The 22970-nt window shown below is 54.5% G+C and overlaps 1 protein-coding gene across 1 annotated transcript in view; it reads left to right on the forward strand.

Moving 5' to 3' along the window:
• The window catches only part of agbl2 (AGBL carboxypeptidase 2), a 74800-nt gene that overhangs the window by 7686 nt on the left and 44144 nt on the right, over positions 1 to 22970 (forward strand). Inside the window, exons 5-6 of the mRNA XM_070898721.1 lie at positions 5327 to 5512; positions 7633 to 7740. Coding sequence (XP_070754822.1) covers positions 5327 to 5512; positions 7633 to 7740 — 294 coding nt within the window. The remainder of the gene's footprint in view (positions 1 to 5326; positions 5513 to 7632; positions 7741 to 22970) is intronic.

A 22970-nucleotide genomic window follows, 5' to 3' on the forward strand; every position in this document is an offset into this window, starting at 1 on the left:
AGGAAGGGGGCAGTGTGTGGGGGAGGGGTCAGTGCGTGTGGAGGGGTCAGTGTGTGTGGGGGGGTCAGTGTGTGGGGGAGGGGTCAGTGTGTGTGGAGAGGTCAGTGTGTGTGGGGGGGAGGTGTCAGTGTGTGGGGGGGTCAGTGTGTGGGGGAGGGGTCAGTGTGTGGGGGAGGGGTCAGTGTGTGTGGAGGGGTCAGTGTGTGGGGGAGGGGTCAGTGTGTGGGGGAGGGGTCAGTGTGTGTGGGGGGGTCAGTGTGGGGGGGAGGTGTCAGTGTGGGGGGGTGGGGTCGGTGTGTGTGGGGGAGGGGTCAGTAGGTCAGTGTGTGGGGGAGGGGTCAGTGTGTGTGGAGGGGTCAGTGTGTGTGGGGGAGGGGTCAGTGCGTGGGGGAGGGGTCAGTGTGTGTGGAGGGGTCAGTGCGTGGGGGAGGGGTCAGTGTGTGTGGAGGGGTCAGTGCGTGGGGGAGGGGTCAGTGCGTGGGGGAGGCGTCAGTGCGTGGGGGAGGCGTCAGTGCGTGGGGGAGGGGTCAGTGCGTGGGGGAGGGGTCAGTGCGTGGGGGAGGGGTCAGTGCGTGGGGGAGGGGTCAGTGCGTGGGGGAGGGGTAAGTGCGTGGGGGAGGGGTCAGTGCGTGGGGGAGGGGTCAGTGCGTGGGGGAGGGGTCATTGCGTGGGGGAGGGGTCAGTGTGTGGGGGAGGGGTCAGTGTGTGGGGGAGGGGTAAGTGCGTGGGGGAGGGGTAAGTGCGTGGGGGAGGGGTCAGTGTGTGTGGGGGAGGCGTCAGTGCGTGGGGGAGGGGTAAGTGCGTGGGGGAGGGGTAAGTGCGTGGGGGAGGGGTCAGTGCGTGGGGGAGGTGTCAGTGTGTGTGGGGGGGTCAGTGTGTGGGGGAGGGGTCAGTGTGTGTGGAGGGGTCAGTGTGTGGGGGAGGGGTCAGTGTGTGGGGGAGGGGTCAGTGTGTGTGGGGGGGAGGTGTCAGTGTGTGGGGGGGAGGTGTCAGTGTGTGTGGGGGGGTCAGTGTGTGGGGGAGGGGTCAGTGTGTGTGGAGGGGTCAGTGTGTGTGGGGGGGTCAGTGTGTGGGGGAGGGGTCAGTGTGTGTGGAGGGGTCAGTGTGTGGGGGAGGGGTCAGTGTGTGGGGGAGGGGTCAGTGTGTGGGGGAGGGGTCAGTGTGTGGGGGAGGGGTCAGTGCGTGGGGGAGGGGTAAGTGCGTGGGGGAGGGGTCAGTGCGTGGGGGAGGGGTCAGTGCGTGGGGGAGGGGTCAGTGCGTGGGGGAGGGGTCAGTGTGTGTGGAGAGGTCAGTGTGTGTGGGGGGGAGGTGTCAGTGTGTGTGGGGGGGTCAGTGTGTGGGGGAGGGGTCAGTGTGTGTGGAGGGGTCAGTGTGTGGGGGAGGGGTCAGTGTGTGGGGGAGGGGTCAGTGTGTGTGGAGGGGTCAGTGTGTGGGGGAGGGGTCAGTGTGTGGGGGGGAGGTGTCAGTGTGTGTGGGGGGGTCAGTGTGTGGGGGAGGGGTCAGTGTGTGTGGAGGGGTCAGTGTGTGTGGGGGGGTCAGTGTGTGGGGGAGGGGTCAGTGTGTGTGGAGGGGTCAGTGTGTGGGGGAGGGGTCAGTGTGTGGGGGAGGGGTCAGTGTGTGTGGAGAGGTCAGTGTGTGTTGGGGGGAGGTGTCAGTGTGTGTGGGGGGGTCAGTGTGTGGGGGAGGGGTCAGTGTGTGTGGAGGGGTCAGTGTGTGGGGGAGGGGTCAGTGTGTGGGGGAGGGGTCAGTGTGTGTGGAGGGGTCAGTGTGTGGGGGAGGGGTCAGTGTGTGGGGGAGGGGTCAGTGTGTGGGGGAGGGGTCAGTGTGTGTGGGGGGGTCAGTGTGGGGGGGAGGTGTCAGTGTGGGGGGGTGGGGTCGGTGTGTGTGGGGGAGGGGTCAGTAGGTCAGTGTGTGGGGGAGGGGTCAGTGTGTGTGGAGGGGTCAGTGTGTGTGGGGGAGGGGTCAGTGCGTGGGGGAGGGGTCAGTGCGTGGGGGAGGGGTCAGTGTGTGGGGGAGGGGTCAGTGCGTGGGGGAGGGGTCAGTGCGTGGGGGAGGGGTCAGTGCGTGGGGGAGGCGTCAGTGCGTCAGGGAGGCGTCAGTGCGTGGGGGAGGCGTCAGTGCGTGGGGGAGGGGTCAGTGCGTGGGGGAGGGGTAAGTGCGTGGGGGAGGGGTAAGTGCGTGGGGGAGGGGTAAGTGCGTGGGGGAGGGGTAAGTGCGTGGGGGAGGGGTAAGTGCGTGGGGGAGGGGTAAGTGCGTGGGGGAGGGGTAAGTGCGTGGGGGAGGGGTAAGTGCGTGGGGGAGGGGTCAGTGCGTGGGGGAGGGGTCATTGCGTGGGGGAGGGGTAAGTGCGTGGGGGAGGGGTAAGTGCGTGGGGGAGGGGTAAGTGCGTGGGGGAGGGGTAAGTGCGTGGGGGAGGGGTAAGTGCGTGGGGGAGGGGTAAGTGCGTGGGGGAGGGGTAAGTGCGTGGGGGAGGGGTAAGTGCGTGGGGGAGGCGTCAGTGCGTGGGGGAGGGGTAAGTGCGTGGGGGAGGGGTCAGTGTGTGTGGGGGAGGGGTCATTGCGTGGGGGAAGGGTAAGTGCGTGGGGGAGGGGTAAGTGCGTGGGGGAGGGGTAAGTGCGTGGGGGAGGGGTCAGTGCGTGGGGGAGGGGTCAGTGCGTGTGGGAGGGGTCAGTGCGTGGGGGAGGGGTCAGTGCGTGGGGGAGGGGTCAGTGCGTGTGGGAGGGGTCAGTGCGTGGGGGAGGGGTCAGTGCGTGGGGGAGGGGTCAGTGCGTGGGGGAGGGGTCAGTGCGTGGGGGAGGCGTCAGTGCGTGGGGGAGGGGTAAGTGCGTGGGGGAGGGGTAAGTGCGTGGGGGAGGGGTAAGTGCGTGGGGGAGGGGTAAGTGCGTGGGGGAGGGGTAAGTGCGTGGGGGAGGGGTAAGTGCGTGGGGGAGGGGTAAGTGCGTGGGGGAGGGGTAAGTGCGTGGGGGAGGGGTAAGTGCGTGGGGGAGGGGTAAGTGCGTGGGGGAGGGGTCAGTGCGTGGGGGAGGGGTCAGTGCGTGGGGGAGGGGTCAGTGCGTGGGGGAGGGGTAAGTGCGTGGGGGAGGGGTCAGTGTGTGTGGGGGAGGCGTCAGTGTGTGGGGGAGGGGTCAGTGTGTGTGGGGGAGGCGTCAGTGCGTGGGGGAGGCGTCAGTGCGTGGGGGAGGCGTCAGTGCGTGGGGGAGGGGTCAGTGCGTGGGGGAGGGGTCAGTGCGTGGGGGAGGGGTCAGTGCGTGTGGGGGAGGGGTCAGTGTGTGTGTGGGGGGTCAGTGTGTGGGGGAGGGGTCTGTGTGTGTGGGGGAGGGGTCAGTGTGTGGGGGAGGGGTCAGTGTGTGTGGGGGAGGGGTCAGTAGGTCAGTGTGGGGGTGCGGGGTCGGTGTGGGGGAGGGGTCAGTGTGTGTGGAGGGGTCAGTGTGTGTGTGGAGGGGTCAGTGTGTGTGGGGGAGGGGTCAGTGCGTGGGGGAGGGGTCAGTGCGTGGGGGAGGCGTCAGTGTGTGGGGGAGGGGTCTGTGTGTGGGGGAGGGGTCAGTGTGTGTGGGGGAGGGGTCAGTGCGTGGGGGAGGGGTCAGTGCGTGGGGGAGGGGTCAGTGTGTGTGGGGGTGGGGTCAGTGTGTGTGGGGGAGGGGTCTGTGTGTGTGGGGGAGGGGTCTGTGTGTGTGGGGGAGGGGTCTGTGTGTGTGGGCGAGGGGTCTGTGTGTGTGGGCGAGGGGTCTGTGTGTGTGGGGGAGTGGTCAGTGTGTGGGGGAGGGGTCAGTGTGTGTGGGGGAGGGGTCAGTGTGTGTGGGGGAGGGGTCAGTGTGTGTGAGGGAGGGGTCAGTGTGTGGGGGAGGGGTCAGTGTGTGTGGGGGAGGGGTCACTCAGTTGATGAGGTGTATTGATGAATGTGCGATGGGGCCTGTGACTGTGGGGAAGTGGCTGAGTGTGTGAGTGTGACGAGGCAGTGACACTGTGGGCATTGAGTGGGAGTCAGAACAAGCCTGATACTATATCATGTGTGTCAGTGTGTGTGCCTGTATCATGTGCAGTTTAAAGGCCAGAAACTCTCCCCGTTTGGGGCCGCGAGGCGTGAGACTTTGTGCCAGGGGCAGAAGTCTTGCCTCTCACGGGAAATTGGTGTTGCTGCCTCAGAAAGGCAGCGGGGCGCAGGACTCAACCGCGTAGGAGCAGCTCTTCCCTCAATTAAAGAGAAGGGCCCAAGCTGCATCATCATCATCAACATAGGAATCGAGGAAGACTTGCTCCCACTCTAAAAGTGAGTTCTCAGGTGGCTGTACAGTCCAATACGGGAATTACAGTCTCTGTCACAGTTGGGACAGACAGTGGTTGAAGGAAAGGGTGGGTGGGACAGGTTTGTCGCACGCTCCTTCCGCTGCCTGCGCTTGATTTCTGCATGCTCTCGGCGACGAGACTCGAGGAGCTCAGTACCCTCCCGGATGCACTTCCTCCACTTAGGGTGGTCTGTGGCCAGGGACTCCCAGGTGCCGGTGGGGATGTTGCACTTTATCAGGGAGGCTTTGAGGGTGTCCTTGTAACGTTTCCTCTGCCCACCTTTGGCTCGTTTGCCGTATAGGTGTCCCGAGTAGAGTGCTTGCTTTGGGAGTCTCGTGTCTGTCATGCGAACGATGTGGCCTGCCCAGTGGAGCTGATCAAGTGTGGTCAGTGCTTCGATGCTGGGGATGTTGGCCTGGACGAGGACACTGATGTTGGTGCGTCTGTCCTCCCAGGAGATTTGCAGGATCTTGCGGAGACATCGTTGGTGGTACTTCTCCAGGAGCAGGGTCCTGCCTGGACCATCGAGGAGCATGTCTGCCGTGCCAAAAGCAGCATGCCAGGCTGACCAATCAGAGCACAGACCCTGTGTCCAAACCGTCAATGGGGCGCAGAGGAAAACTGGCCATTTTTTTCCAGCAGCAGCCCACCTCCCGTTAACTTTCGCCCCGTGAGCGGCACGTGACCCCTGACACTGCCGCTGTCAGCTCCCGGCACAACTTCAGAAGCTATACCCAATTTAAGGTCTGGGGCGCTGCACACAGTGGTGATGTCAGCATTGATGGGGCAACAGAGCGGGGCACCAAGGGTTACCGCTGCCGCTAAAGCCCCGCCGAATTTAGTGGGACTCATTAGCGCCTCCCACGGGCGCTAGTGTCCCGAATTTCTTCCCCTCCCCCCCCCAAGTGTCCATTACCCTGTAAATGGAGTGAGTGTGTTAGCAGCTTTTTCTGTGCCCGATAATTGTGTGCACTGGCTGTGTGTATCAGCACTAGAACTATTGAAATTGTGAAATGTTGCACTCTTCCTTTAAACTGTTCAGATTCCTTCATCAACGAACAACAGTTATTAAGGACCAGACAGGTGGTGTTCGATTATCACGCCGGGAAGCCCATCCCCCGGTTACGCGAACCCCGCAGCCTCTACCCTGTAGCAGCAAGTGGTCCACAGCAGGCCCCTCGCTGGCCCATCGAGTGCGAGGTCATCAAGGAACAAATCCGCCACATCGGTAAGGCCGGGATCATTTCCTGGGGAGCAGAGCCGGCGAGTCTGGCCCAGTCTGCCTTTCTCACACTGCCATGTCCAGGCAATGGATTCGGGCTGAGAAACTGCCGTCAGTTGTGAGTGTGAGGATGGGTGTGTGAGGGATGTGAGGATGGGTGTGTGAGGGATGTGAGGATATGTGTGAGTGTGATGGGTGTGTGAGTAGTGTGTGAGTGTGAGGTTGGGTGTGAGGATAGTGTGTGAGTGTGAGGGGTGTGTGAGTAGTGTGTGAGTGAGCTTGGGTATGAGGATAGTTTGTGAGTGTGAGGGGTGTGTGTGGGTAGTGTGTGAGGGGTGTGTGAGTAGTGTGTGAGTGTGAGGGGTACGTGAGTAGTGTGTGAGTGTGATGGGTGTGTGGGTAGTGTGTGAGTGTGTGGGTAGTTTGTGAGTGTGAGGTTGGCGTGTGGCCATGAGATAGTGTAAGATGATGCGATGTGTAAACTGGAATGGGATGCAAGTCGTGAATGGACTTGGGCTGCACAGAGAGTTGAGATGTTGAGGAAGGAGAAATGTAGCACAGGACAGCACTGAGAGGACCAAAGGTTGTCACCACCGCATCGAAGTGTATGGGGGAGATCCAGATGTGTATGGGGAGATCCAGATGTTCTGATTCAGCCATTGAGCTGGGACAGACTGAGGACCATCACCAACTCCTTACACAGTAGGTTTGCATACCGGAGCACCTAGAGGGGTTGGTCTATGAAGAGGGGAAAGTTGGTGGTCTGAGGGGAGGTGACTAAAGGCAGGGTGAAAGAGGTAGGTTCTGAGGGAGCGTGGGGAGAGAGTTCCAGAGGGTAGGGCTGACATGGGCAAGGCTTTTCTCATCAATGATTGGCTGCCCAAGATGGGGTCATTCCAGTTTCCCTATCTCAGGGGATGTGAGGTGGGAGGGGGAGGGGGAGGTCGGCAGCAGTGTGGCCAGCAGGACGAGGACAAGCAATTTGAAATCAGTGCATTGTGGGGAGGGGATGTAAGGCCCACTGAGAGCAAGGATGGATGTAGGTGAGAGAGAGATAGATGAGGTGGAGTTTGGGTGGGGAGAGTTCTGGATGAGGTGGAGTTTGTGTGGACAATTATCAGAGGGTGGTGGGACACAGGTTAGAGGGGTGAGTATGGAGGCATGGACGAGGGTTACAGCAGAGGGAAATGAAGTAATGATGGATGGGAGCGATGTTACGGAGGTGGAAACATAGAAACATAGAAAATAGGTGCTGGAGTAGGCCATTCGGCCCTTCGAGCCTGCACCGCCATTCAATAAGATCATAGCTGATCATTCCCTCAGTACCCCTTTTTCCTGCTTTCTCTCCATACCCCTTGAACCCTTTAGCCGTAAGGGCCATATCTAACTCCCTCTTGAATATATCCAATGAACTGGCATCAACAACTCTCTGTGGCAGGGAATTCCACAGGTTAACAACTCTCTTGAGTGAAGAAGTTTCTCCTCATCTCAGTCCTAAATGGCCTACCCCTTATCCTTAGACTGTGACCCCTGGTTCTGGATTTCCCCAACATCGGGAACATTCTTCCTGCATCTAACCTGTCCAGTCCCGTCAGAATTTTATAAATTTCTATGAGATCCTCTCTCATCCTTCTAAACTCTAGTGAATAAAGGCCCAGTCGATACAGTCTCTCCTCATATGTCAGTCCATCCCAGGGGAGGGGTATCGGTGGGGGAGGGGTGTCGCTGGGGGGGGGGGAGGTGGTATGGGGTTGGGGGAGGGGTGCTTGTGGGTGGGGGGAGGGGTGATAGTGGGGGGGAGGGGTGTCGAGGGGGAGGGGCGAGAGTGGGGGAGGGGGAGGGACGAGAGTGGGGGAGGGGGGAGGGTGACAGTGGGGGGAGGGGGCGGAGAGAGGGGGTGGGGAGGGGTGTCTGTGGGGGGAGTGGTGGAGGGGGGAGGGTGACAGTGGTGGGGGGAGGGGGGACAGTGGGGGAGCTGGGGCGGAGCGGGGAGGGTGAGAGCCCTGAGGACAGAGCACAGATAGAGCAACCTGTCCCGTTCTGGGTCTGGGATTATACCATGGGACTGATGTTTGTTGCATTTTATTTCTCTGGTCCCAGCTGTCGGAAATTTCTTTGTTGTGCAGAGTGGAGCCCCCCTGAGCCCGAGAGGCTGTACCAGGCCAGCTGGCAGCAGCACATGCCCGCCTGTGTCGGGGACAATGGGACCAACGTGGTGTTCTGTATCGATGCAGGTAATCGCCATCCCCGCTGGCTTGGACACGCGTCCCGCTGTGTTTGATTCCCAGATACATCCAGTTTTCAGGTCTCACTGGGCCACGGTTCTGTGTTTGGGATTGAAGTCCTCTTTTTATTTTACTTCATAAAATATCAGCAGTCTCGTTGCCTGAGATCGCCCGATCCCTGATCCCAGAGTGAGATCGCCCTGATCCCAGAGAGAGATTGCCCCAATCCTGGAGTGGGTTCCCCCCCCCCCACCGCGATCCCTGATCCTGGAGTGATCCCCGATCCCAGTGTGAGATCCCCCTGATTCCAGAGAGAGATCGCCCTGATCCCAGATCCCTGAGGGAGATCCCCCCCCAATCCTGTAGTGGGTCCCCCCCCCCCCCCCCCCCCCCCCCGATCCCTGATCCTGGAGTGATCTCCCTGATCCTGGAGTGATCCCCCAATCCCCCAGATTCCGGAGTGACCCCCCTGATCCCGGAGTGAGATCCCCCTGATCCCGGAGTGAGATCACCCAATCCCTGATCCCAGAGTGGGATCCCCAGATTCCGGAGTGATTCCCCCTGATCCTGGGGAGAGATCGCCCGGTCCCTGATCTCAGAGAGAGATCCCTCCATTCTCCTCCTATCTCTTCCTCATGCCCTCTCCGAGTTATCCTGTCAATGAAACCCACCTCCTGCTCCCACTAAACCCCCGACTCTCCACCTCCCCAGTGGCCCTCATTCCAGCTGGCATTGTAACTGGTTCTCTTGACAGCCTCTTCCTTTCAAAACTTCCGTAATCACCCCCCTCCTCAAAAAAAAAACACCCTCTCTTTCTTCAAACCATCATTCCACCTCCAACCTCCCTTTCCTCTCCAAATTCGTTGGACCTGTTGTTGCCTCCGAAATCTTTCCTTCTTTGTTTCAACAATACCACCCGCCCTTGTCAAAGTGACAAATGACATCCTGTGTGTCTGTGACTGTTGTAAACCATCCCTCCTCGTCCTTCTCGACCTGTCTGCAGCCTTCACACAGTTGACCACATCGTCCTCCTCCAACGCTTCTCTTCTGTTGTCCAGCTGGGTGGGGCTGCCTTTGTCTGGGACCATTCTTAGCGATCCAGTCGTAGCCAGAGAATATCCTGCAACGGCTTCTCTTCTCACCCACGCATGGTTAGCTCTGGCGGCCCCCAAGGATCTATTCTTGGGCCCCTCTTTGACCTCGTCTACATGTTGCCCGTCCGAAGACATGGTGTCAGATTCCACATGTACACCGACAACACCCAGCTCTATCCCTCCCCCACCTCTCTCAACTCTGTGTTAGAACCATAGAGATTTACAGCACAGAAGGAGGCCATTCTGGCCCATCGTGTCCATGCCGGCCGACAAAGAGCCACACGGCCCTTGGTCAGCAGCCATAAAGGTTACATATAAACCTATGAACAATGACAGAAAGGCAAAGAGCACCCAGCCCAACCAGTCCGCCTCACACAACTGTGACACCCCATATACTAAAACATTCTACACTCCACCTCTAGGTCTGTAACCCTGCAGGTTATGGCACTTTAAGTGCCCATCCAAGCATCTCTTAAAAGTGGTGAGGGTTTCTGTATCCACCACTCTTCCAGGCAGCGAGTTCCAGACCCCCACAATCCTCTGCGTAAAGAAGCTTCCCCTCAAATCCCCTCTAAACTTTCCACCAACCATCTTCAAACTATGCCCCCTCGTAATAGCCCCCTCCACCAATGGAAATAGACCCTTGCTATCCATTATGTCCAGGCCCCTCAATATTTTGTACACCTCAATGAGGTCTCCTCTCAACCTCCTCTGTTCCAATGAGAACAAACCCAACCTATCCAATCTGTCCTCATAACTAAGATTCTCCATTCTCGGCAGCATCCTAGTAAATCTCCTTTGCACCCTCTCTAGTGCAATCACGTCCTTCCTATAATACGGCATGCAGTACTCCAGCTGTGGCCTAACCAAAATATTATACAATTTAAGCATAACCTCCCTGTTCTTATATTCTATGCCTCGGCCAATAAAGGCAAGCATTCCATATGCCTTCTTAACCACCTTATCCATCTGGCCTGCTACTTTCAGGGATCTGTGGACAAGCACTCCAAGGTCCTTTTGTTCATCTACCCTATTAAGTGGCCTACCGCTTAATGTGTATACCCTTTCCTTATTAGCCCTCCCAAAGTGCATCACCTCATACTTCTCTGAATTAAATTCCATTTGCCACTGCTCTGCCCACCTGACCAGTAGATTGATATCCTCCTGTAGCCCATGACTTTCCTCTTCATTATCAACCACACAGCCAATTTTAGTGTTGTCTGCAAACTTCTTAATCATACTCCCAATATTCAAATCTAAATTGTTGATATATACCACAAAAAGCAAGGGACCCAGTACTGAGCCCTGCGGGACCCCACTGGAAACATCCTTCCAGTCACAAAAAGATCCATCAACCATTACCCTTTGCTTCCTACCTTCAAGCCAAATTTGGATCAAACTTGCCACTTTGCCCTGGATGCCATGGGCTTTAACCTTCATGAGCAGTCTACCATGCGGGACCTTATCAAAAGCTTTGCTAAAGTCCATATATACTACATCATACGCACTACCCTCATCGACCCTCTTGGTTACCTCCTCAAAAAATTCAATCAGGTTAGTCAGACACGATCTTCCCTTAACAAATCCATGCTGACTGTCCCTAATTAATCCTTGCCTTTCCAAATGCAGATTTATCCTGTCTTTCAGGACTTTTTCCAACAATTTTCCCTCCACTGAGGTTAGGCTGACAGGCCTGTAATTATTCGGCCTATCCCTTTCTCCCTCTACATTAGCAGTCCTCCAATCCTCTGGCACCATGTTGTCAGACTGTTGGCCCGACATTCAGTTCTGGATGAACCGCAAGTTTCTCCAGTTAAACATTGTCTTCGGCCCCCACCACAAACTCCGTTCCCTTGCCACCGATTCCATCCCTCTCCCCGGCCACTGTTTGAGGCTGACCTCGGCTGTGCACAACCTCAGCAACATCACTAAGACTGCCTACTTACACCTCTAACATTGCCCATCCCCCCCACCACCTCAACTCATCTCCTGCCGAAACCCTCATCCGTGCCTTTGTTACCTATAGACTTGATTATTCCAATTCTCTCCTGGCCAGCCTCCCATCTTCCACCCTCCATGAAGTTCAGCTGATCCAAAACTCTGCTGCCTGTATCCTAAGCTGTACCAGGTCCCAATCACCCTTTTATCATCATCATACGCAGTCCTTCGAAGCGAGGATGACTTGTGTCCACGCCAAAAAGGGATGAGTTCACAGGTGTTTCAATGAAGGACCTAATATTCCAGATCCCTAACTACATCCTGAAGGGTGGAAGATGCCTGTGCGTGGATTTTTTTAACGTGTGGTGGCCGTTGCACACCAGCCACCACACGGGCTTGACCGAGCTCGGTCTTGGTGGCAAGGATTACTCGAGACTAACTGGAGACCAGCTCTGCTGCACAGACCGAGCGCGCACATATCGCAGTGTGGGCTGACCCTAGGCCCTCGCCTCTTCTGGGCCCCAGATTCACGCCTCTCCTGGGCCCTGGTCACTTCCCTCGACTGACTCTTGCCGCTCCTTCGCCCCTCCTGCTGTGCCTGCCCGCACTATAATCAGCGACCTGGCTTCGTAGCCATCACCCTCCTGCAGCAGCACGCTGCCCCCTGCAGTGGTATGTCGCTGCACGCCACTCCCTCCAATGCCCCCGGCAGGCCGGGACTGTGCCGATTTCTGGGCCGGGTCGCTGCATGCTGCTCCCTCCAATGGCCTCGGTCACCAATGCAGCCTCTCAATCACCCTTTACCATGTTTCTCGCTAACCTACATTGGCTCCTGGTTCACCCAATGCTGCCAATTTAAAATTCTCATCCTCCTGTTCAAATCCCTTCATGGCTTTGCCCAACCCGCGCCCCTCGCCAAAACTATCTGTTCCTCTAATTAAGTCACACTGCAATTATATAGGGCCCTGGTGAGACCACCCCTGGAGTACTGTGTGCAGTTTTGGTCTCCTTACCCAAGGATGGATATACTTGTCTTAGATCGAGTGCAATGAAGTTACAGCAGACTGATTCCTGGGATGTGGGGATTTTCCTATGAGGAGAGATTGAGCAGACTTGGCCTATATTCTCTAGGATTTAGAAGACCGAGTTGATCTCATTGAAACATGTAAAATTCTTAAGGGCTTGACATGCATTGAGTGTATTCAAGACTGAGATTGATAGATTCTTGGGGCTAGATTTTACACTTTTGTGCAGATCGCCCAAAAATGGGTGTTATTTCTGGCGTGGGCGGTAAATATGGGTTTTCAGATCGCCGGATTCTCGCCCATTTTCAAACCCCCTAGTTTCCAATTTATAAAATTGGCCGTTACCGCGAGCAATCTGAAATAAGCGTTAGCGTTAAATCGCTCTTACCTTCTGCCATAAAGTGTCGCGTCCTTAGCAATGGCATGGCAACACTCATTTCCTGCGATTCAGGAGGTCGAGAGGGAGCTGAGAGGGAGTGAAGGCATGTGTGGCTGTGGTGTGGCTGCTTTGGGAGGAAGCAGGGAGTGTTTTCAGCTTGATACAAAATTGTGAGAAAAAGTTAGCTGTTACCAGCCAGATATTTTGTCTAATTTGGTGCCTATAATGGAGGGAGAGGAGGAGGCGACACAACACGCTGTGGAGACTGACGCTGGAGAGAGCAGTGAGGTGGGAGAGGAGCACATTGGAGGGCGCAAAAGAGCGAGGAGGTTCTCGGACAAGGCAAATGCCTCCCTCCTGCAGGAGGTCGAGTTACGCTGGGGTGATTTGACCCAGGGAGGGCACGGGAAGCCCACCCCAAAGGCCTACCAGAAGATATGGATTGAGATAGCAGAGGTGGTCTCGTCGGCGACCAACGAGCTGCGTGAGGGCAACCAATGCCGGAAACGATGGAACGACCTTGTGGGATCCGTAAGAGTAAGTATTACATTGATTTACATGTACTTATGTATTTATATAATTTGATTTGTAACAGTCATGAGTGATTAAAGTCAAATGTGATGTCTTGCACTTTTACCGGGAATGTTTTACTCAAAGCCTGCGGTCACGGTGTACATCTTTAGGTAAAGAATGATAATTATCATAATAATTATGATTACATCTGTCGGAGCTGTGTTGTATCAGTGTCTGTGACAGTGCCTAACAATGATATCACGCAATGATCTCATGCCATGTCGTCCTGTCACCTTTTACAGAAGAAGCTATCGACGATGAGGTCCGTACCGAGGTGAACGGGTGGGGGGCCACCAGTCCCCAGCGACATCACGGAGATGGAGGGGCTCGCACTCGTGGGGAAGCACCCCCGGACAGTCACGGAAGCATCTGCAGACCCTGAAGTGATGTCACGTCAGTTAAGTATACGCCATTGCTTGATGCAAAGTCAATTGATGCCACACCCACTCATATCCGACCAATCATATATGAGAGATGATTTCTAAAAGTGTCATAGAAATAATGCTGGCCTCATGAAAATGATTGCAATGCACAATGTGTTGATGGTCATGAAATGTGATGTCTGCGATGATTTTGAGAGCAGTGGTGCTTTTGTCGTGCATGTGGTGTGTGTAGCGCTGGACTCACCTTGTCACCCTAGAACCCCCTTCTCCTCTAATAACCTCATTTGTGTTTTGCAGCTCAGCCAGCAGCACGGTCCCAGGCAAGGCCACATAGGCCAGAAGGTGGGGGCGTGGGGCCCGACTCTCCGGACGATCCTACATCTGGTGCTGAGGAGCTCCAATTGTTGCCCGTCAATCCGCTGGGTCTGTTCCCCAAGGTTGAGAGCGCGGACTTCGAAGGAACCTGCATCGCCACGCTCCAGAAACCATTCCACCCCAAGGCCATCTAGTGCTCCTCCGGTCAATCCTGTCTCCACTCTGGAGGTGCCGGCCCCAAGCACCTCTCCACAAGGTACCCCATTTATCCCCAGGACGGCACCGACCCCATGGAGGCCTCGTGGATACGGCAGGTCTGTTCCACGAGCACCAGATGAGAGCGGAGAGATGGTTAAGTTGTCCAGGAGGACAGTTGACATAGGTCAGCAGATCCTCCAGACATTGGGGGGCATATCCTGACAGCTGGCCAGCATCTCTGGCACCATGACGGAGTACATGCCACGGATGGCGGAGGCCCTGGAGGCGATAGCCAGGAACACTGCTGGCACAGGCCTCCCAGTGGTCCTGGAGCACGGCACTCCACCCCGAGGCTCCGCACCCCCAGTGCCAACGACACATGAGAGGCAGGACCAAGATCCTGCTTCTGGATCGGAGAATGTTGACCCCTCGGTACCCCCTGTTTCTGTACCCATGCAACCACCGCCTCTTGTCTTCATCCCCTCCAATGAGGCACCGCCTGAGGAGTTCTTCGGCCAGGCGCCGTGGAGCGAGGAGGGGAAGGGATAGAGGTGGGGAGAAGACGGGGAGAGGGGAAGGAAAGTGAGGTGCATGTGCGCAGGTGATGGCTGTGTTATATCTCCATCTGGGTGTATGCAATTTGTTGTAAGGTATGGGGGGAGGGGGCCACCCTGTTGGTTTGCATTTGTATTCTCTAGACATGTTGACCATTTGATTGATATCAGTGTTCTAAAATGTGGGGTCGGGTGGAGTGTTTTTGACTGTTATACTTATGATTTCAGACAAATGGTCGGATTAAATGTTTTTATTTAACATAACCTTGTTGCGCATTGTCTCAGATAGCTGGTCCATGCTGAGAATGACGTGAATAGCACGTTTAGTGAGTTGGTCAGACCCCAGGTAAAGATTACACAGCCAGATAGGGGATGGGTGACCAACAGGAAGAGCAGTGCAAGGAAGGTAGTGCAGGGGTCCCCTGCAGTCATCCCCCTGAAAAACAGATACACCACTTTGGGTACTGTTGAGGGGGATGACTCATCAGGGGGAGCAGCAGCCAAGTTCATGGCACCGTGGCTGGCTCTGTTGCACAGGAGGGGAGGAAAAAGAATGGGAGAGCTATAGTGATAGGGGATTCGATTGTAAAGGGAATAGATAGACGTTTCTGCAATCGAGACTCCAGGATGGTATGTTGCCTCCCTGGTGCAAGGGTCAAGGTTGTCTCGGAGCGGATGCAGGACATTCTGAAAAGGGAGGGTGAACAGCCAGTTGTGGTGGTGCACATAGGTACCAACGATATAGGTAAAAAACGGGTTGGGTCCTACAAGACGAATTTAGGGAGCTAGGAGTTAAATTAAAAAATAGGACCTCAAAGGAGTAATCTCAGGATTGCTACCAGTGCCACGTGCTAGACAGAGTAGAAATCACAGGATAGCTCAGATGAATACGTGGCTTGAGGAGTGGTGCAGAAGGGAGGGATTCAAATTCCTGGGACATTGGAACCGGTTCTGGGGGAGGGACCAGTACAAACCGGACGGTCTGCACCTGGGCAGGAACGGAACCAATGTCCGAGGGGGAGTGTTTGCTAGTGCTGTTGGGGAGGAGTTAAACTAATATGGCAGGGGGATGGGAACCTATGCAGGGAGACAGAGGGAAGTAAAATGGAGGCAGAAGCAAAAAATAGAAAAGAGAATAGTAAAAGTGGAGGGCAGAAAAACCCAAGGCAAAAATCAAAAAGGGCCACATTGCAGCAAAAGTGTGTTAAAAAGACAAACCTGAAGGCTCTGTGCCTCAATGCGAGGAGTATTCGTAATAAGGTGGACGAATTAACTGCACAGGCAGCAATTAATGAATATGACATCATTGGCTCCAGGGTGACCAAGGCTGGGAACTCAACATCCAGGGGTATTCAACATTCAGGAAGGATAGACAGAAAGGAAAAGTAGGTGGGGGAGCATTACTGGTTAAAGAGAAAATTAACACAATAGTAAGGAAGGACATTAGCTTGGATGATGTGGAATCAGTATGGGTGGAGCTATGGAATACCAAAGGGCAGAATTCACGAGTGGGAGTTGTGTACAGACCACCAGACAGTAGTAGTGAGGTTGGGGACAGCATCAAACAAGAAATTAGGGATGCGTGCAATAAAGATACAGCAGTTTTATCATGGGCGACTTTAATCTACATATAGATTGGGCTAACCAAACTGGTAGCAATGCGGTGGAGGAGGATTTCCTGGAGTGTATTAGGGATGGTTTTCTGGACCAATATGTTGAGGAACCAACTAGAGAGCTGGCCATCCTCGACTGGGTGTTGTGCAATGAGAAAGGACTAATTAGCAATCTTGTTGTGCGAGGTCCCTTGGGGAAGAATGACCATAATATGGTAGAATTCCTTATTAAGATGGAGAGTGACACAGTTAATTCAGAGACTAGGGTCCTGAACTTAAGGAAAGATAACTTCGATGGTATGAGACATGAATTGGCTAGAATATACTGGCAATTGATACTTAGAGGGTTGACGATGGATAGGCAATGGCAAACATTTAAAGATCACATGGATGAACTTCAACAATTGTACATCCCTGTCTGGAGTAAAAATAAAATGGGGAAGATGGCTCAACCGTGGCTAACAAGGGAAATTAAGGATAGTGTTAAATCCAAGGAAGAGGCATATAAATTTAAGAAAAAACAGCAAACCTGAGGACTGGGATAAATTTAGAATTCAGCAGAGGAGGACAAAGGGTTTAATTAGGAGGGGAAAAATAGAGTATGAGAGGAAGCTTTCTGGGAACATAAAAACTGACTGCAAAAGCTTCTATAGATATGTGAAGAGAAAAAGATTAGTGAAGACAAACGTAGGTCCCTTGCAGTCAGATTCAGGTGAATTTATAATGGGGAACAAAGAAATGGCAGACCAATTAAACAAATACTTTGGTTCTGTCTTCACGAAGGAAGACACAAATAACCTTCCGGAAGTACTAGCGGACCGAGGGTCTAGTGAGAAGGAGGAACTGAAGGATATTCTTATTAGTCAGGAAATTGTGTTCGGGAAATTGATGGGATTGAAGGCCGATAAATCCCTGGGGCTTGATGGTCTGCATCCCAGAGTACTTAAGGAAGTGGTCCTATAAATAGTGGATGCATTGGTGATCATTTTCCAACAGTCTATCGACTCTGGATCAGTTCCTATGGACTGGAGGGTAGCTAATGTAACACCACTTTTTTAAAAAGGTGGGAGAGAGAAAACGGGTAATTTTAGACCGGTTAGCCTGACATCAGTCGTGGGGAAAATGTTGGAATCAATTATTAAAGATGAAATCACAGCGCATTTGGAAAGCAGTGACAGGATCGGTCCAAGTCAATGTGGATTTATGAAAGGGAAATCATGCTTGACAAATCTTCTGGAATTTTTTGAGGATGTAACCAGCAGAGTGGACAAGGGAGAACCAGTGGATGTGGTGTATTTGGACTTTCAAAAGGCTTTTGACAAGGTCCCACACAAGAGATTAGTGTGCAAAATTAAAGCACATGGTATTGGGGGTAATGTACTGACATGGATAGAGAACTGGTTGGCAGACAGGAAGCAGAGAGTCGGGATAAACGGGTCCTTTTCAGAATGGCAGGCAGTGATTAGTGGGGTGCCGCAGGGCTCAGTGCTGGGACCCCAGCTATTTACAATATATATTAATGATTTAGATGAAGGAATTGAATGTAATATCTCCAAGTTTGCAGATGACACTAAACTGGGTGGCTATGAGGAGGACGCTAAGAGACTGCAGGGTGACTTGGACAGGTTAGGTGAATGGGCAAATGTATGGCAGATGCAGTATAATGTGGATAAATGTGAGGTTATCCACTTTGGGGACAAAAACAAGAAGGCAGAATATTATCCGAATGGCGGCAGATTAGGAAAAGGGGAGGTGCAGCGAGACCTGGGTGTCATGGTACATCAGTCATTGAAGGTTGGCATACAGGTACAGCAGGCGGTGAAGAAGGCAAATGTTATGTTGGCCTTCATAGCTCGGGGTTTTGAGTATAGGAGCAGGGTGGTCTTACTGCAGTTGTACAGGGCCTTGGTGAGGCCTCACCTGGAATATTGTGTTCAGTTTTGGTCTCATAATCTGAGGAAGGACGTTCTTGCTATTGAGGGAGTGCAGCGAAGGTTCATCAGACTGATTCCCGGGATGGCAGGACTGACATATGAGGAGTGACTGGATCGACTGGGCCTTTATTCACTGGAGTTTAGAAGGATGAGAGGGGATCTCAAAGAAACATATAAAATTCTGACGGGACTGGACAGGTTAGATGCAGGAAGAATGTTCCCGATGTTGGGGAAGTCCAGAACCAGGGGACATAGTCTAAGGATAAGGGGTAAGCCATTTAGGAGTGAAGCCATTCACTCAGAGAGTTGTTAACCTATGGAATTCCCTGCCGCAGAGAGTTGTTGATGCCAGTTCGTTGGATATATTCAAGAGGGAGTTAGATGTGGCCCTTACGGCTAAAGGGATCAAGGGGTATGGAGAGAAAGCAGGAAAGGGGTACTGAGGTGAATGATCAACCATGATCTTATTGAATGGTGGTGCAGGCTTGAAGGGCCGAATGGCCTACTCCTGCACCTATTTTCTATGTTTCTATGATTCTATTATACACAGGTGATTCCTTAACATGAAAGGGTTAAATAAAACAACTTGAATCAACTTAAACTTTAACTGGCACCAAGGTGATGCCCACCATTAATGGTCTGAGCTGCACACAGCAGTGTGTCAGCTTTGTCAATAACAGCAACGTTCTTTCAGGCAAATCGCTCATTTATGAGCTCTTGAGCTATGTAGCCACCACGGTCCCTTTCCTGCAGTCTGGAGGGGGGCATGGGCATGGTTACATAGTCAGCCTGATTGTCTGGCCCTAGGTCAGTGTCCAGCCCCTCATCCTCCTCTTGCTCTCCTGAGGTGGAGCATCAGTCCCTTCTGGCAATTCTTGTCTCCTCCTGATAGGCAGGTTGTGCAGCATGGAGCACACAACCACGAATTGAGCTGCCTGATCAGGATTGTATTGTAGCTCCAGGCATCCAAAGCACTACTTAAGCACAGTTATTGTTTTCTGGACCACATTGCATGTGTCTATGTGGCTCTGGTTGTATCGCTTCTCGGCTTCGGTGTGGGTGTAATGCAGGGCAGTCATCTGTCAGGTGGCGAGGCCATATCGGTTATCACCAAGCATCCAGCATTGACTTTGTGCCTGACCCTTAAACATGTCAGAGACAACGCTCTCATGCAGGACATGAGCCTCATCGATGATGCCTGGAAATTTGGCATTCACTGCCATGATTATCTGGTTGTGGTTGACAACGAGTTGGACCTTCAAGGAGTGAAATCCTTTTTTGTTGTGAAAAATCTCTGCGTCCTGAGAAGGTGCCTGCATCGCGATGTGCATACACTGTATTGCTCCCTGCACCTTGGAGAAGTTAGCAAGTTGGAGAAGTTCGGTAGAATCCTAGAGCCCTGTTATAGGGAAGTTGATAAAGTCCATCCTACATGCGACAGAGCTTCAGTGAGCTGTCTAATGCAGCAATGTGTGGCATGCTGAGATATAACGCAAATGTCAACGGCAGAGGCCTGAAAGGAACCGGACGCGTAGAACGACAGTGCCGTGGTGACTTTGACCTCGATGGACAGTGCAGTCCTGATGGTGCTTGCAGGCTACAGATCTCCCCTGATGAGCTGGCATACCTCAGTGATAATCTGTTTGTGGAAGCGCAGTCTCCGAAGGCAGGTATTCTTGGATAAGTCGAGGTAAGACCGCTTCTCCCTGTAAGTGCGGGGTGTGTATGGTCTGGTCCTCCTCATCAGTCCGGCACGTCTTAGATTGGGCACATGATGCTGTGGATTAGACCTTGTGCCATTTCTACTGTGCAACATCTGCATTGTCATCAAGGCAGGCTGAGAAATGGCTGGCCCCATTCCAATAACTATAAGTATAATGCCCATTCTCCACAAGCAATAAATTTCCCCACACCTAAAGTAAAATCCAACCGTCCACAGTATGATGAGATGTTTGTCAGATTGTCACATCACCTGAGAAGAACGGCAGAGAACATCCAAACTCCCACAAAGCTGAAGCAGCCTTTTAAACGAAGCGACCTGCGATTTACAAAATGCTGTCCACATTGCTGTGATTAGTTCAGATCAGGTCACCTTTTTCATAGCGTTTCTTTTGGCGAGTGAGATTGTGGGCGAGGTGCTGAAAGTAACGCTGGGCAATTTCCTGGGCGTTAGTTTTAACAAATGTTATGTTTACAACAAAATAAAGTGGGCGGTTGGTATAATTCCGTGCCGAAAGTAACGCTGGGCGATATTATGGGCGTTGGGTTCACCCATTCTGATGATTCCGCCCCAAAAAAGTGGGCGGGTGGTATTATTTTTTACTGGCGTAACACGTGGAAAGTAACGCTCGGCAATAAGTGACTGAGAAATGGGCATCAGTTTCCATTTTGTGGCTAAATGGACGATATCTGAGCGTTACACGTCATTTCAGCGTTAAAATGGACGTTAAGTGGACGTTATACATGCAAAAATAATGGAAAATCTAGCCCTTGGGCTCTAGGTGAATCATGGGATATGGGGATAGAGCAGGTAGGTGGAGTTGAGACAGAAGATCAGCCATGATCTTATTAAATGGCGGAGCAGGCTCGAAGGGCCATATGGCCTACCTCCTGCTCCTGCTCCTGATTCTTGTCTTATGATCTTACTCCCCATTGTTGGGACTGAGAGCAGCGATCCCTGTTGTTGGGACTGAGGGCAGCGTTCCCTGTTGTTGGGACTGAGAGCAGCGTTCCCTGTTGTTGGGACTGAGAGCAGCATTCCCTGTTGGGACTGAGAGCAGCGTTCCCTGTTGGGACTGAGAGCAGCGTTCCCTGTTGTTGGGACTGAGGGCAGTGTTCCCAGTTGTTGGGACTGAGGACAGCGTTCCCTGTTGGGACTGAGGGCAGCGTTCCCTGTTGTTGGGACTGAGAGCAGCATTCCCTATTGGGACTGAGAGCAGGGTTCCCTGTTGGGACTGAGAGCAGCGTTCCCTGTTGTTGGGACTGAGGACAGCGTTCCCTGTTGTTGGGACTGAGGGCAGCGTTCCCTGTTGTTGGGACTGAGGGCAGCGTTCCCTGTTGTTGGGACTGAGGGCAGCGTTCCCTGTTGTTGGGACTGAGGGCAGTGTTCCCTGTTGTTGGGACTGAGGGCAGCGTTCCCTGTTGTTGGGACTGAGGGCAGCGTTCCCTGTTGTTGGGACTGAGGGCAGCGTTCCCTGTTGTTGGGACTGAGGGCAGCGTTCCCTGTTGTTGGGACTGAGGGCAGCGTTCCCTGTTGTTGGGACTGAGGGCAGCGTTCCCTGTTGTTGGGACTGAGGGCAGCGTTCCCTGTTGTTGGGACTGAGGGCAGCGTTCCCTGTTGTTGGGACTGAGGGCAGCGTTCCCTGTTGTTGGGACTGAGGGCAGCGTTCCCTGTTGTTGGGACTGAGGGCAGCGTTCCCTGTTGTTGGGACTGAGGGCAGCGTTCCCTGTTGGGACTGAGGGCAGCGTTCCCTGTTGTTGGGACTGAGGGCAGCGTTCCCTGTTGTTGGGACTGAGGGCAGCGTTCCCTGTTGTTGGGACTGAGTGCAGCGTTCCCTGTTGTTGGGACTGAGGGCAGCGTTCCCTGTTGGGACTGAGGGCAGCGTTCCCTGTTGTTGGGACTGAGGGCAGCGTTCCCTGTTGTTGGGACTGAGGGCAGCGTTCCCTGTTGTTGGGACTGAGGGCAGCGTTCCCTGTTGTTGGGACTGAGGGCAGCGTTCCCTGTTGTTGGGACTGAGGGCAGCGTTCCCTGCTGTTGGGACTGAGGGCAGCGTTCCCTGCTGTTGGGACTGAGGGCAGCGTTCCCTGTTGTTGGGACTGAGGGCAGCGTTCCCTGTTGTTGGGACTGAGGGCAGCGTTCCCTGCTGTTGGGACTGAGGGCAGCGTTCCCTGCTGTTGGGACTGAGGGCAGCGTTCCCTGCTGTTGGGACTGAGGGCAGCGTTCCCTGCTGTTGGGACTGAGGGCAGCGTTCCCTGCTGTTGGGACTGAGGGCAGCGTTCCCTGCTGTTGGGACTGAGGGCAGCGTTCCCTGCTGTTGGGACTGAGGGCAGCGTTCCCTGCTGTTGGGACTGAGGGCAGCGTTCCCTGCTGTTGGGACTGAGGGCAGCGTTCCCTGCTGTTGGGACTGAGGGCAGCGTTCCCTGCTGTTGGGACTGAGGGCAGCGTTCCCTGCTGTTGGGACTGAGGGCAGCGTTCCCTGCTGTTGGGACTGAGGGCAGCGTTCCCTGCTGTTGGGACTGAGGGCAGCGTTCCCTGCTGTTGGGACTGAGGGCAGCGTTCCCTGCTGTTGGGACTGAGGGCAGCGTTCCCTGCTGTTGGGACTGAGGGCAGCGTTCCCTGCTGTTGGGACTGAGGGCAGCGTTCCCTGCTGTTGGGACTGAGGGCAGCGTTCCCTGCTGTTGGGACTGAGGGCAGCGTTCCCTGCTGTTGGGACTGAGGGCAGCGTTCCCTGCTGTTGGGACTGAGGGCAGCGTTCCCTGCTGTTGGGACTGAGGGCAGCGTTCCCTGCTGTTGGGACTGAGGGCAGCGTTCCCTGCTGTTGGGACTGAGGGCAGCGTTCCCTGCTGTTGGGACTGAGGGCAGCGTTCCCTGTTGTTGGGACTGAGGGCAGCGTTCCCTGTTGTTGGGACTGAGGGCAGCGTTCCCTGTTGTTGGGACTGAGGGCAGCGTTCCCTGTTGTTGGGACTGAGGGCAGCGTTCCCTGTTGTTGGGACTGAGGGCAGCGTTCCCTGTTGTTGGGACTGAGGGCAGCGTTCCCTGTTGTTGGGACTGAGGGCAGCGTTCCCTGTTGTTGGGACTGAGGGCAGCGTTCCCTGTTGTTGGGACTGAGGGCAGCGTTCCCTGTTGTTGGGACTGAGGGCAGCGTTCCCTGTTGTTGGGACTGAGGGCAGCGTTCCCTGTTGTTGGGACTGAGGGCAGCGTTCCCTGTTGTTGGGACTGAGGGCAGCGTTCCCTGTTGTTGGGACTGAGGGCAGCGTTCCCTGTTGTTGGGACTGAGGGCAGCGTTCCCTGTTGTTGGGACTGAGGGCAGCGTTCCCTGTTGTTGGGACTGAGGGCAGCGTTCCCTGTTGTTGGGACTGAGGGCAGCGTTCCCTGTTGTTGGGACTGAGGGCAGCGTTCCCTGTTGTTGGGACTGAGGGCAGCGTTCCCTGTTGTTGGGACTGAGGGCAGCGTTCCCTGTTGTTGGGACTGAGGGCAGCGTTCCCTGTTGTTGGGACTGAGGGCAGCGTTCCC

The sequence above is a fragment of the Pristiophorus japonicus genome, chromosome 14 (genome assembly GCF_044704955.1).
Source record: "Pristiophorus japonicus isolate sPriJap1 chromosome 14, sPriJap1.hap1, whole genome shotgun sequence".
Classification (NCBI taxonomy): domain Eukaryota; kingdom Metazoa; phylum Chordata; class Chondrichthyes; family Pristiophoridae; genus Pristiophorus; species Pristiophorus japonicus.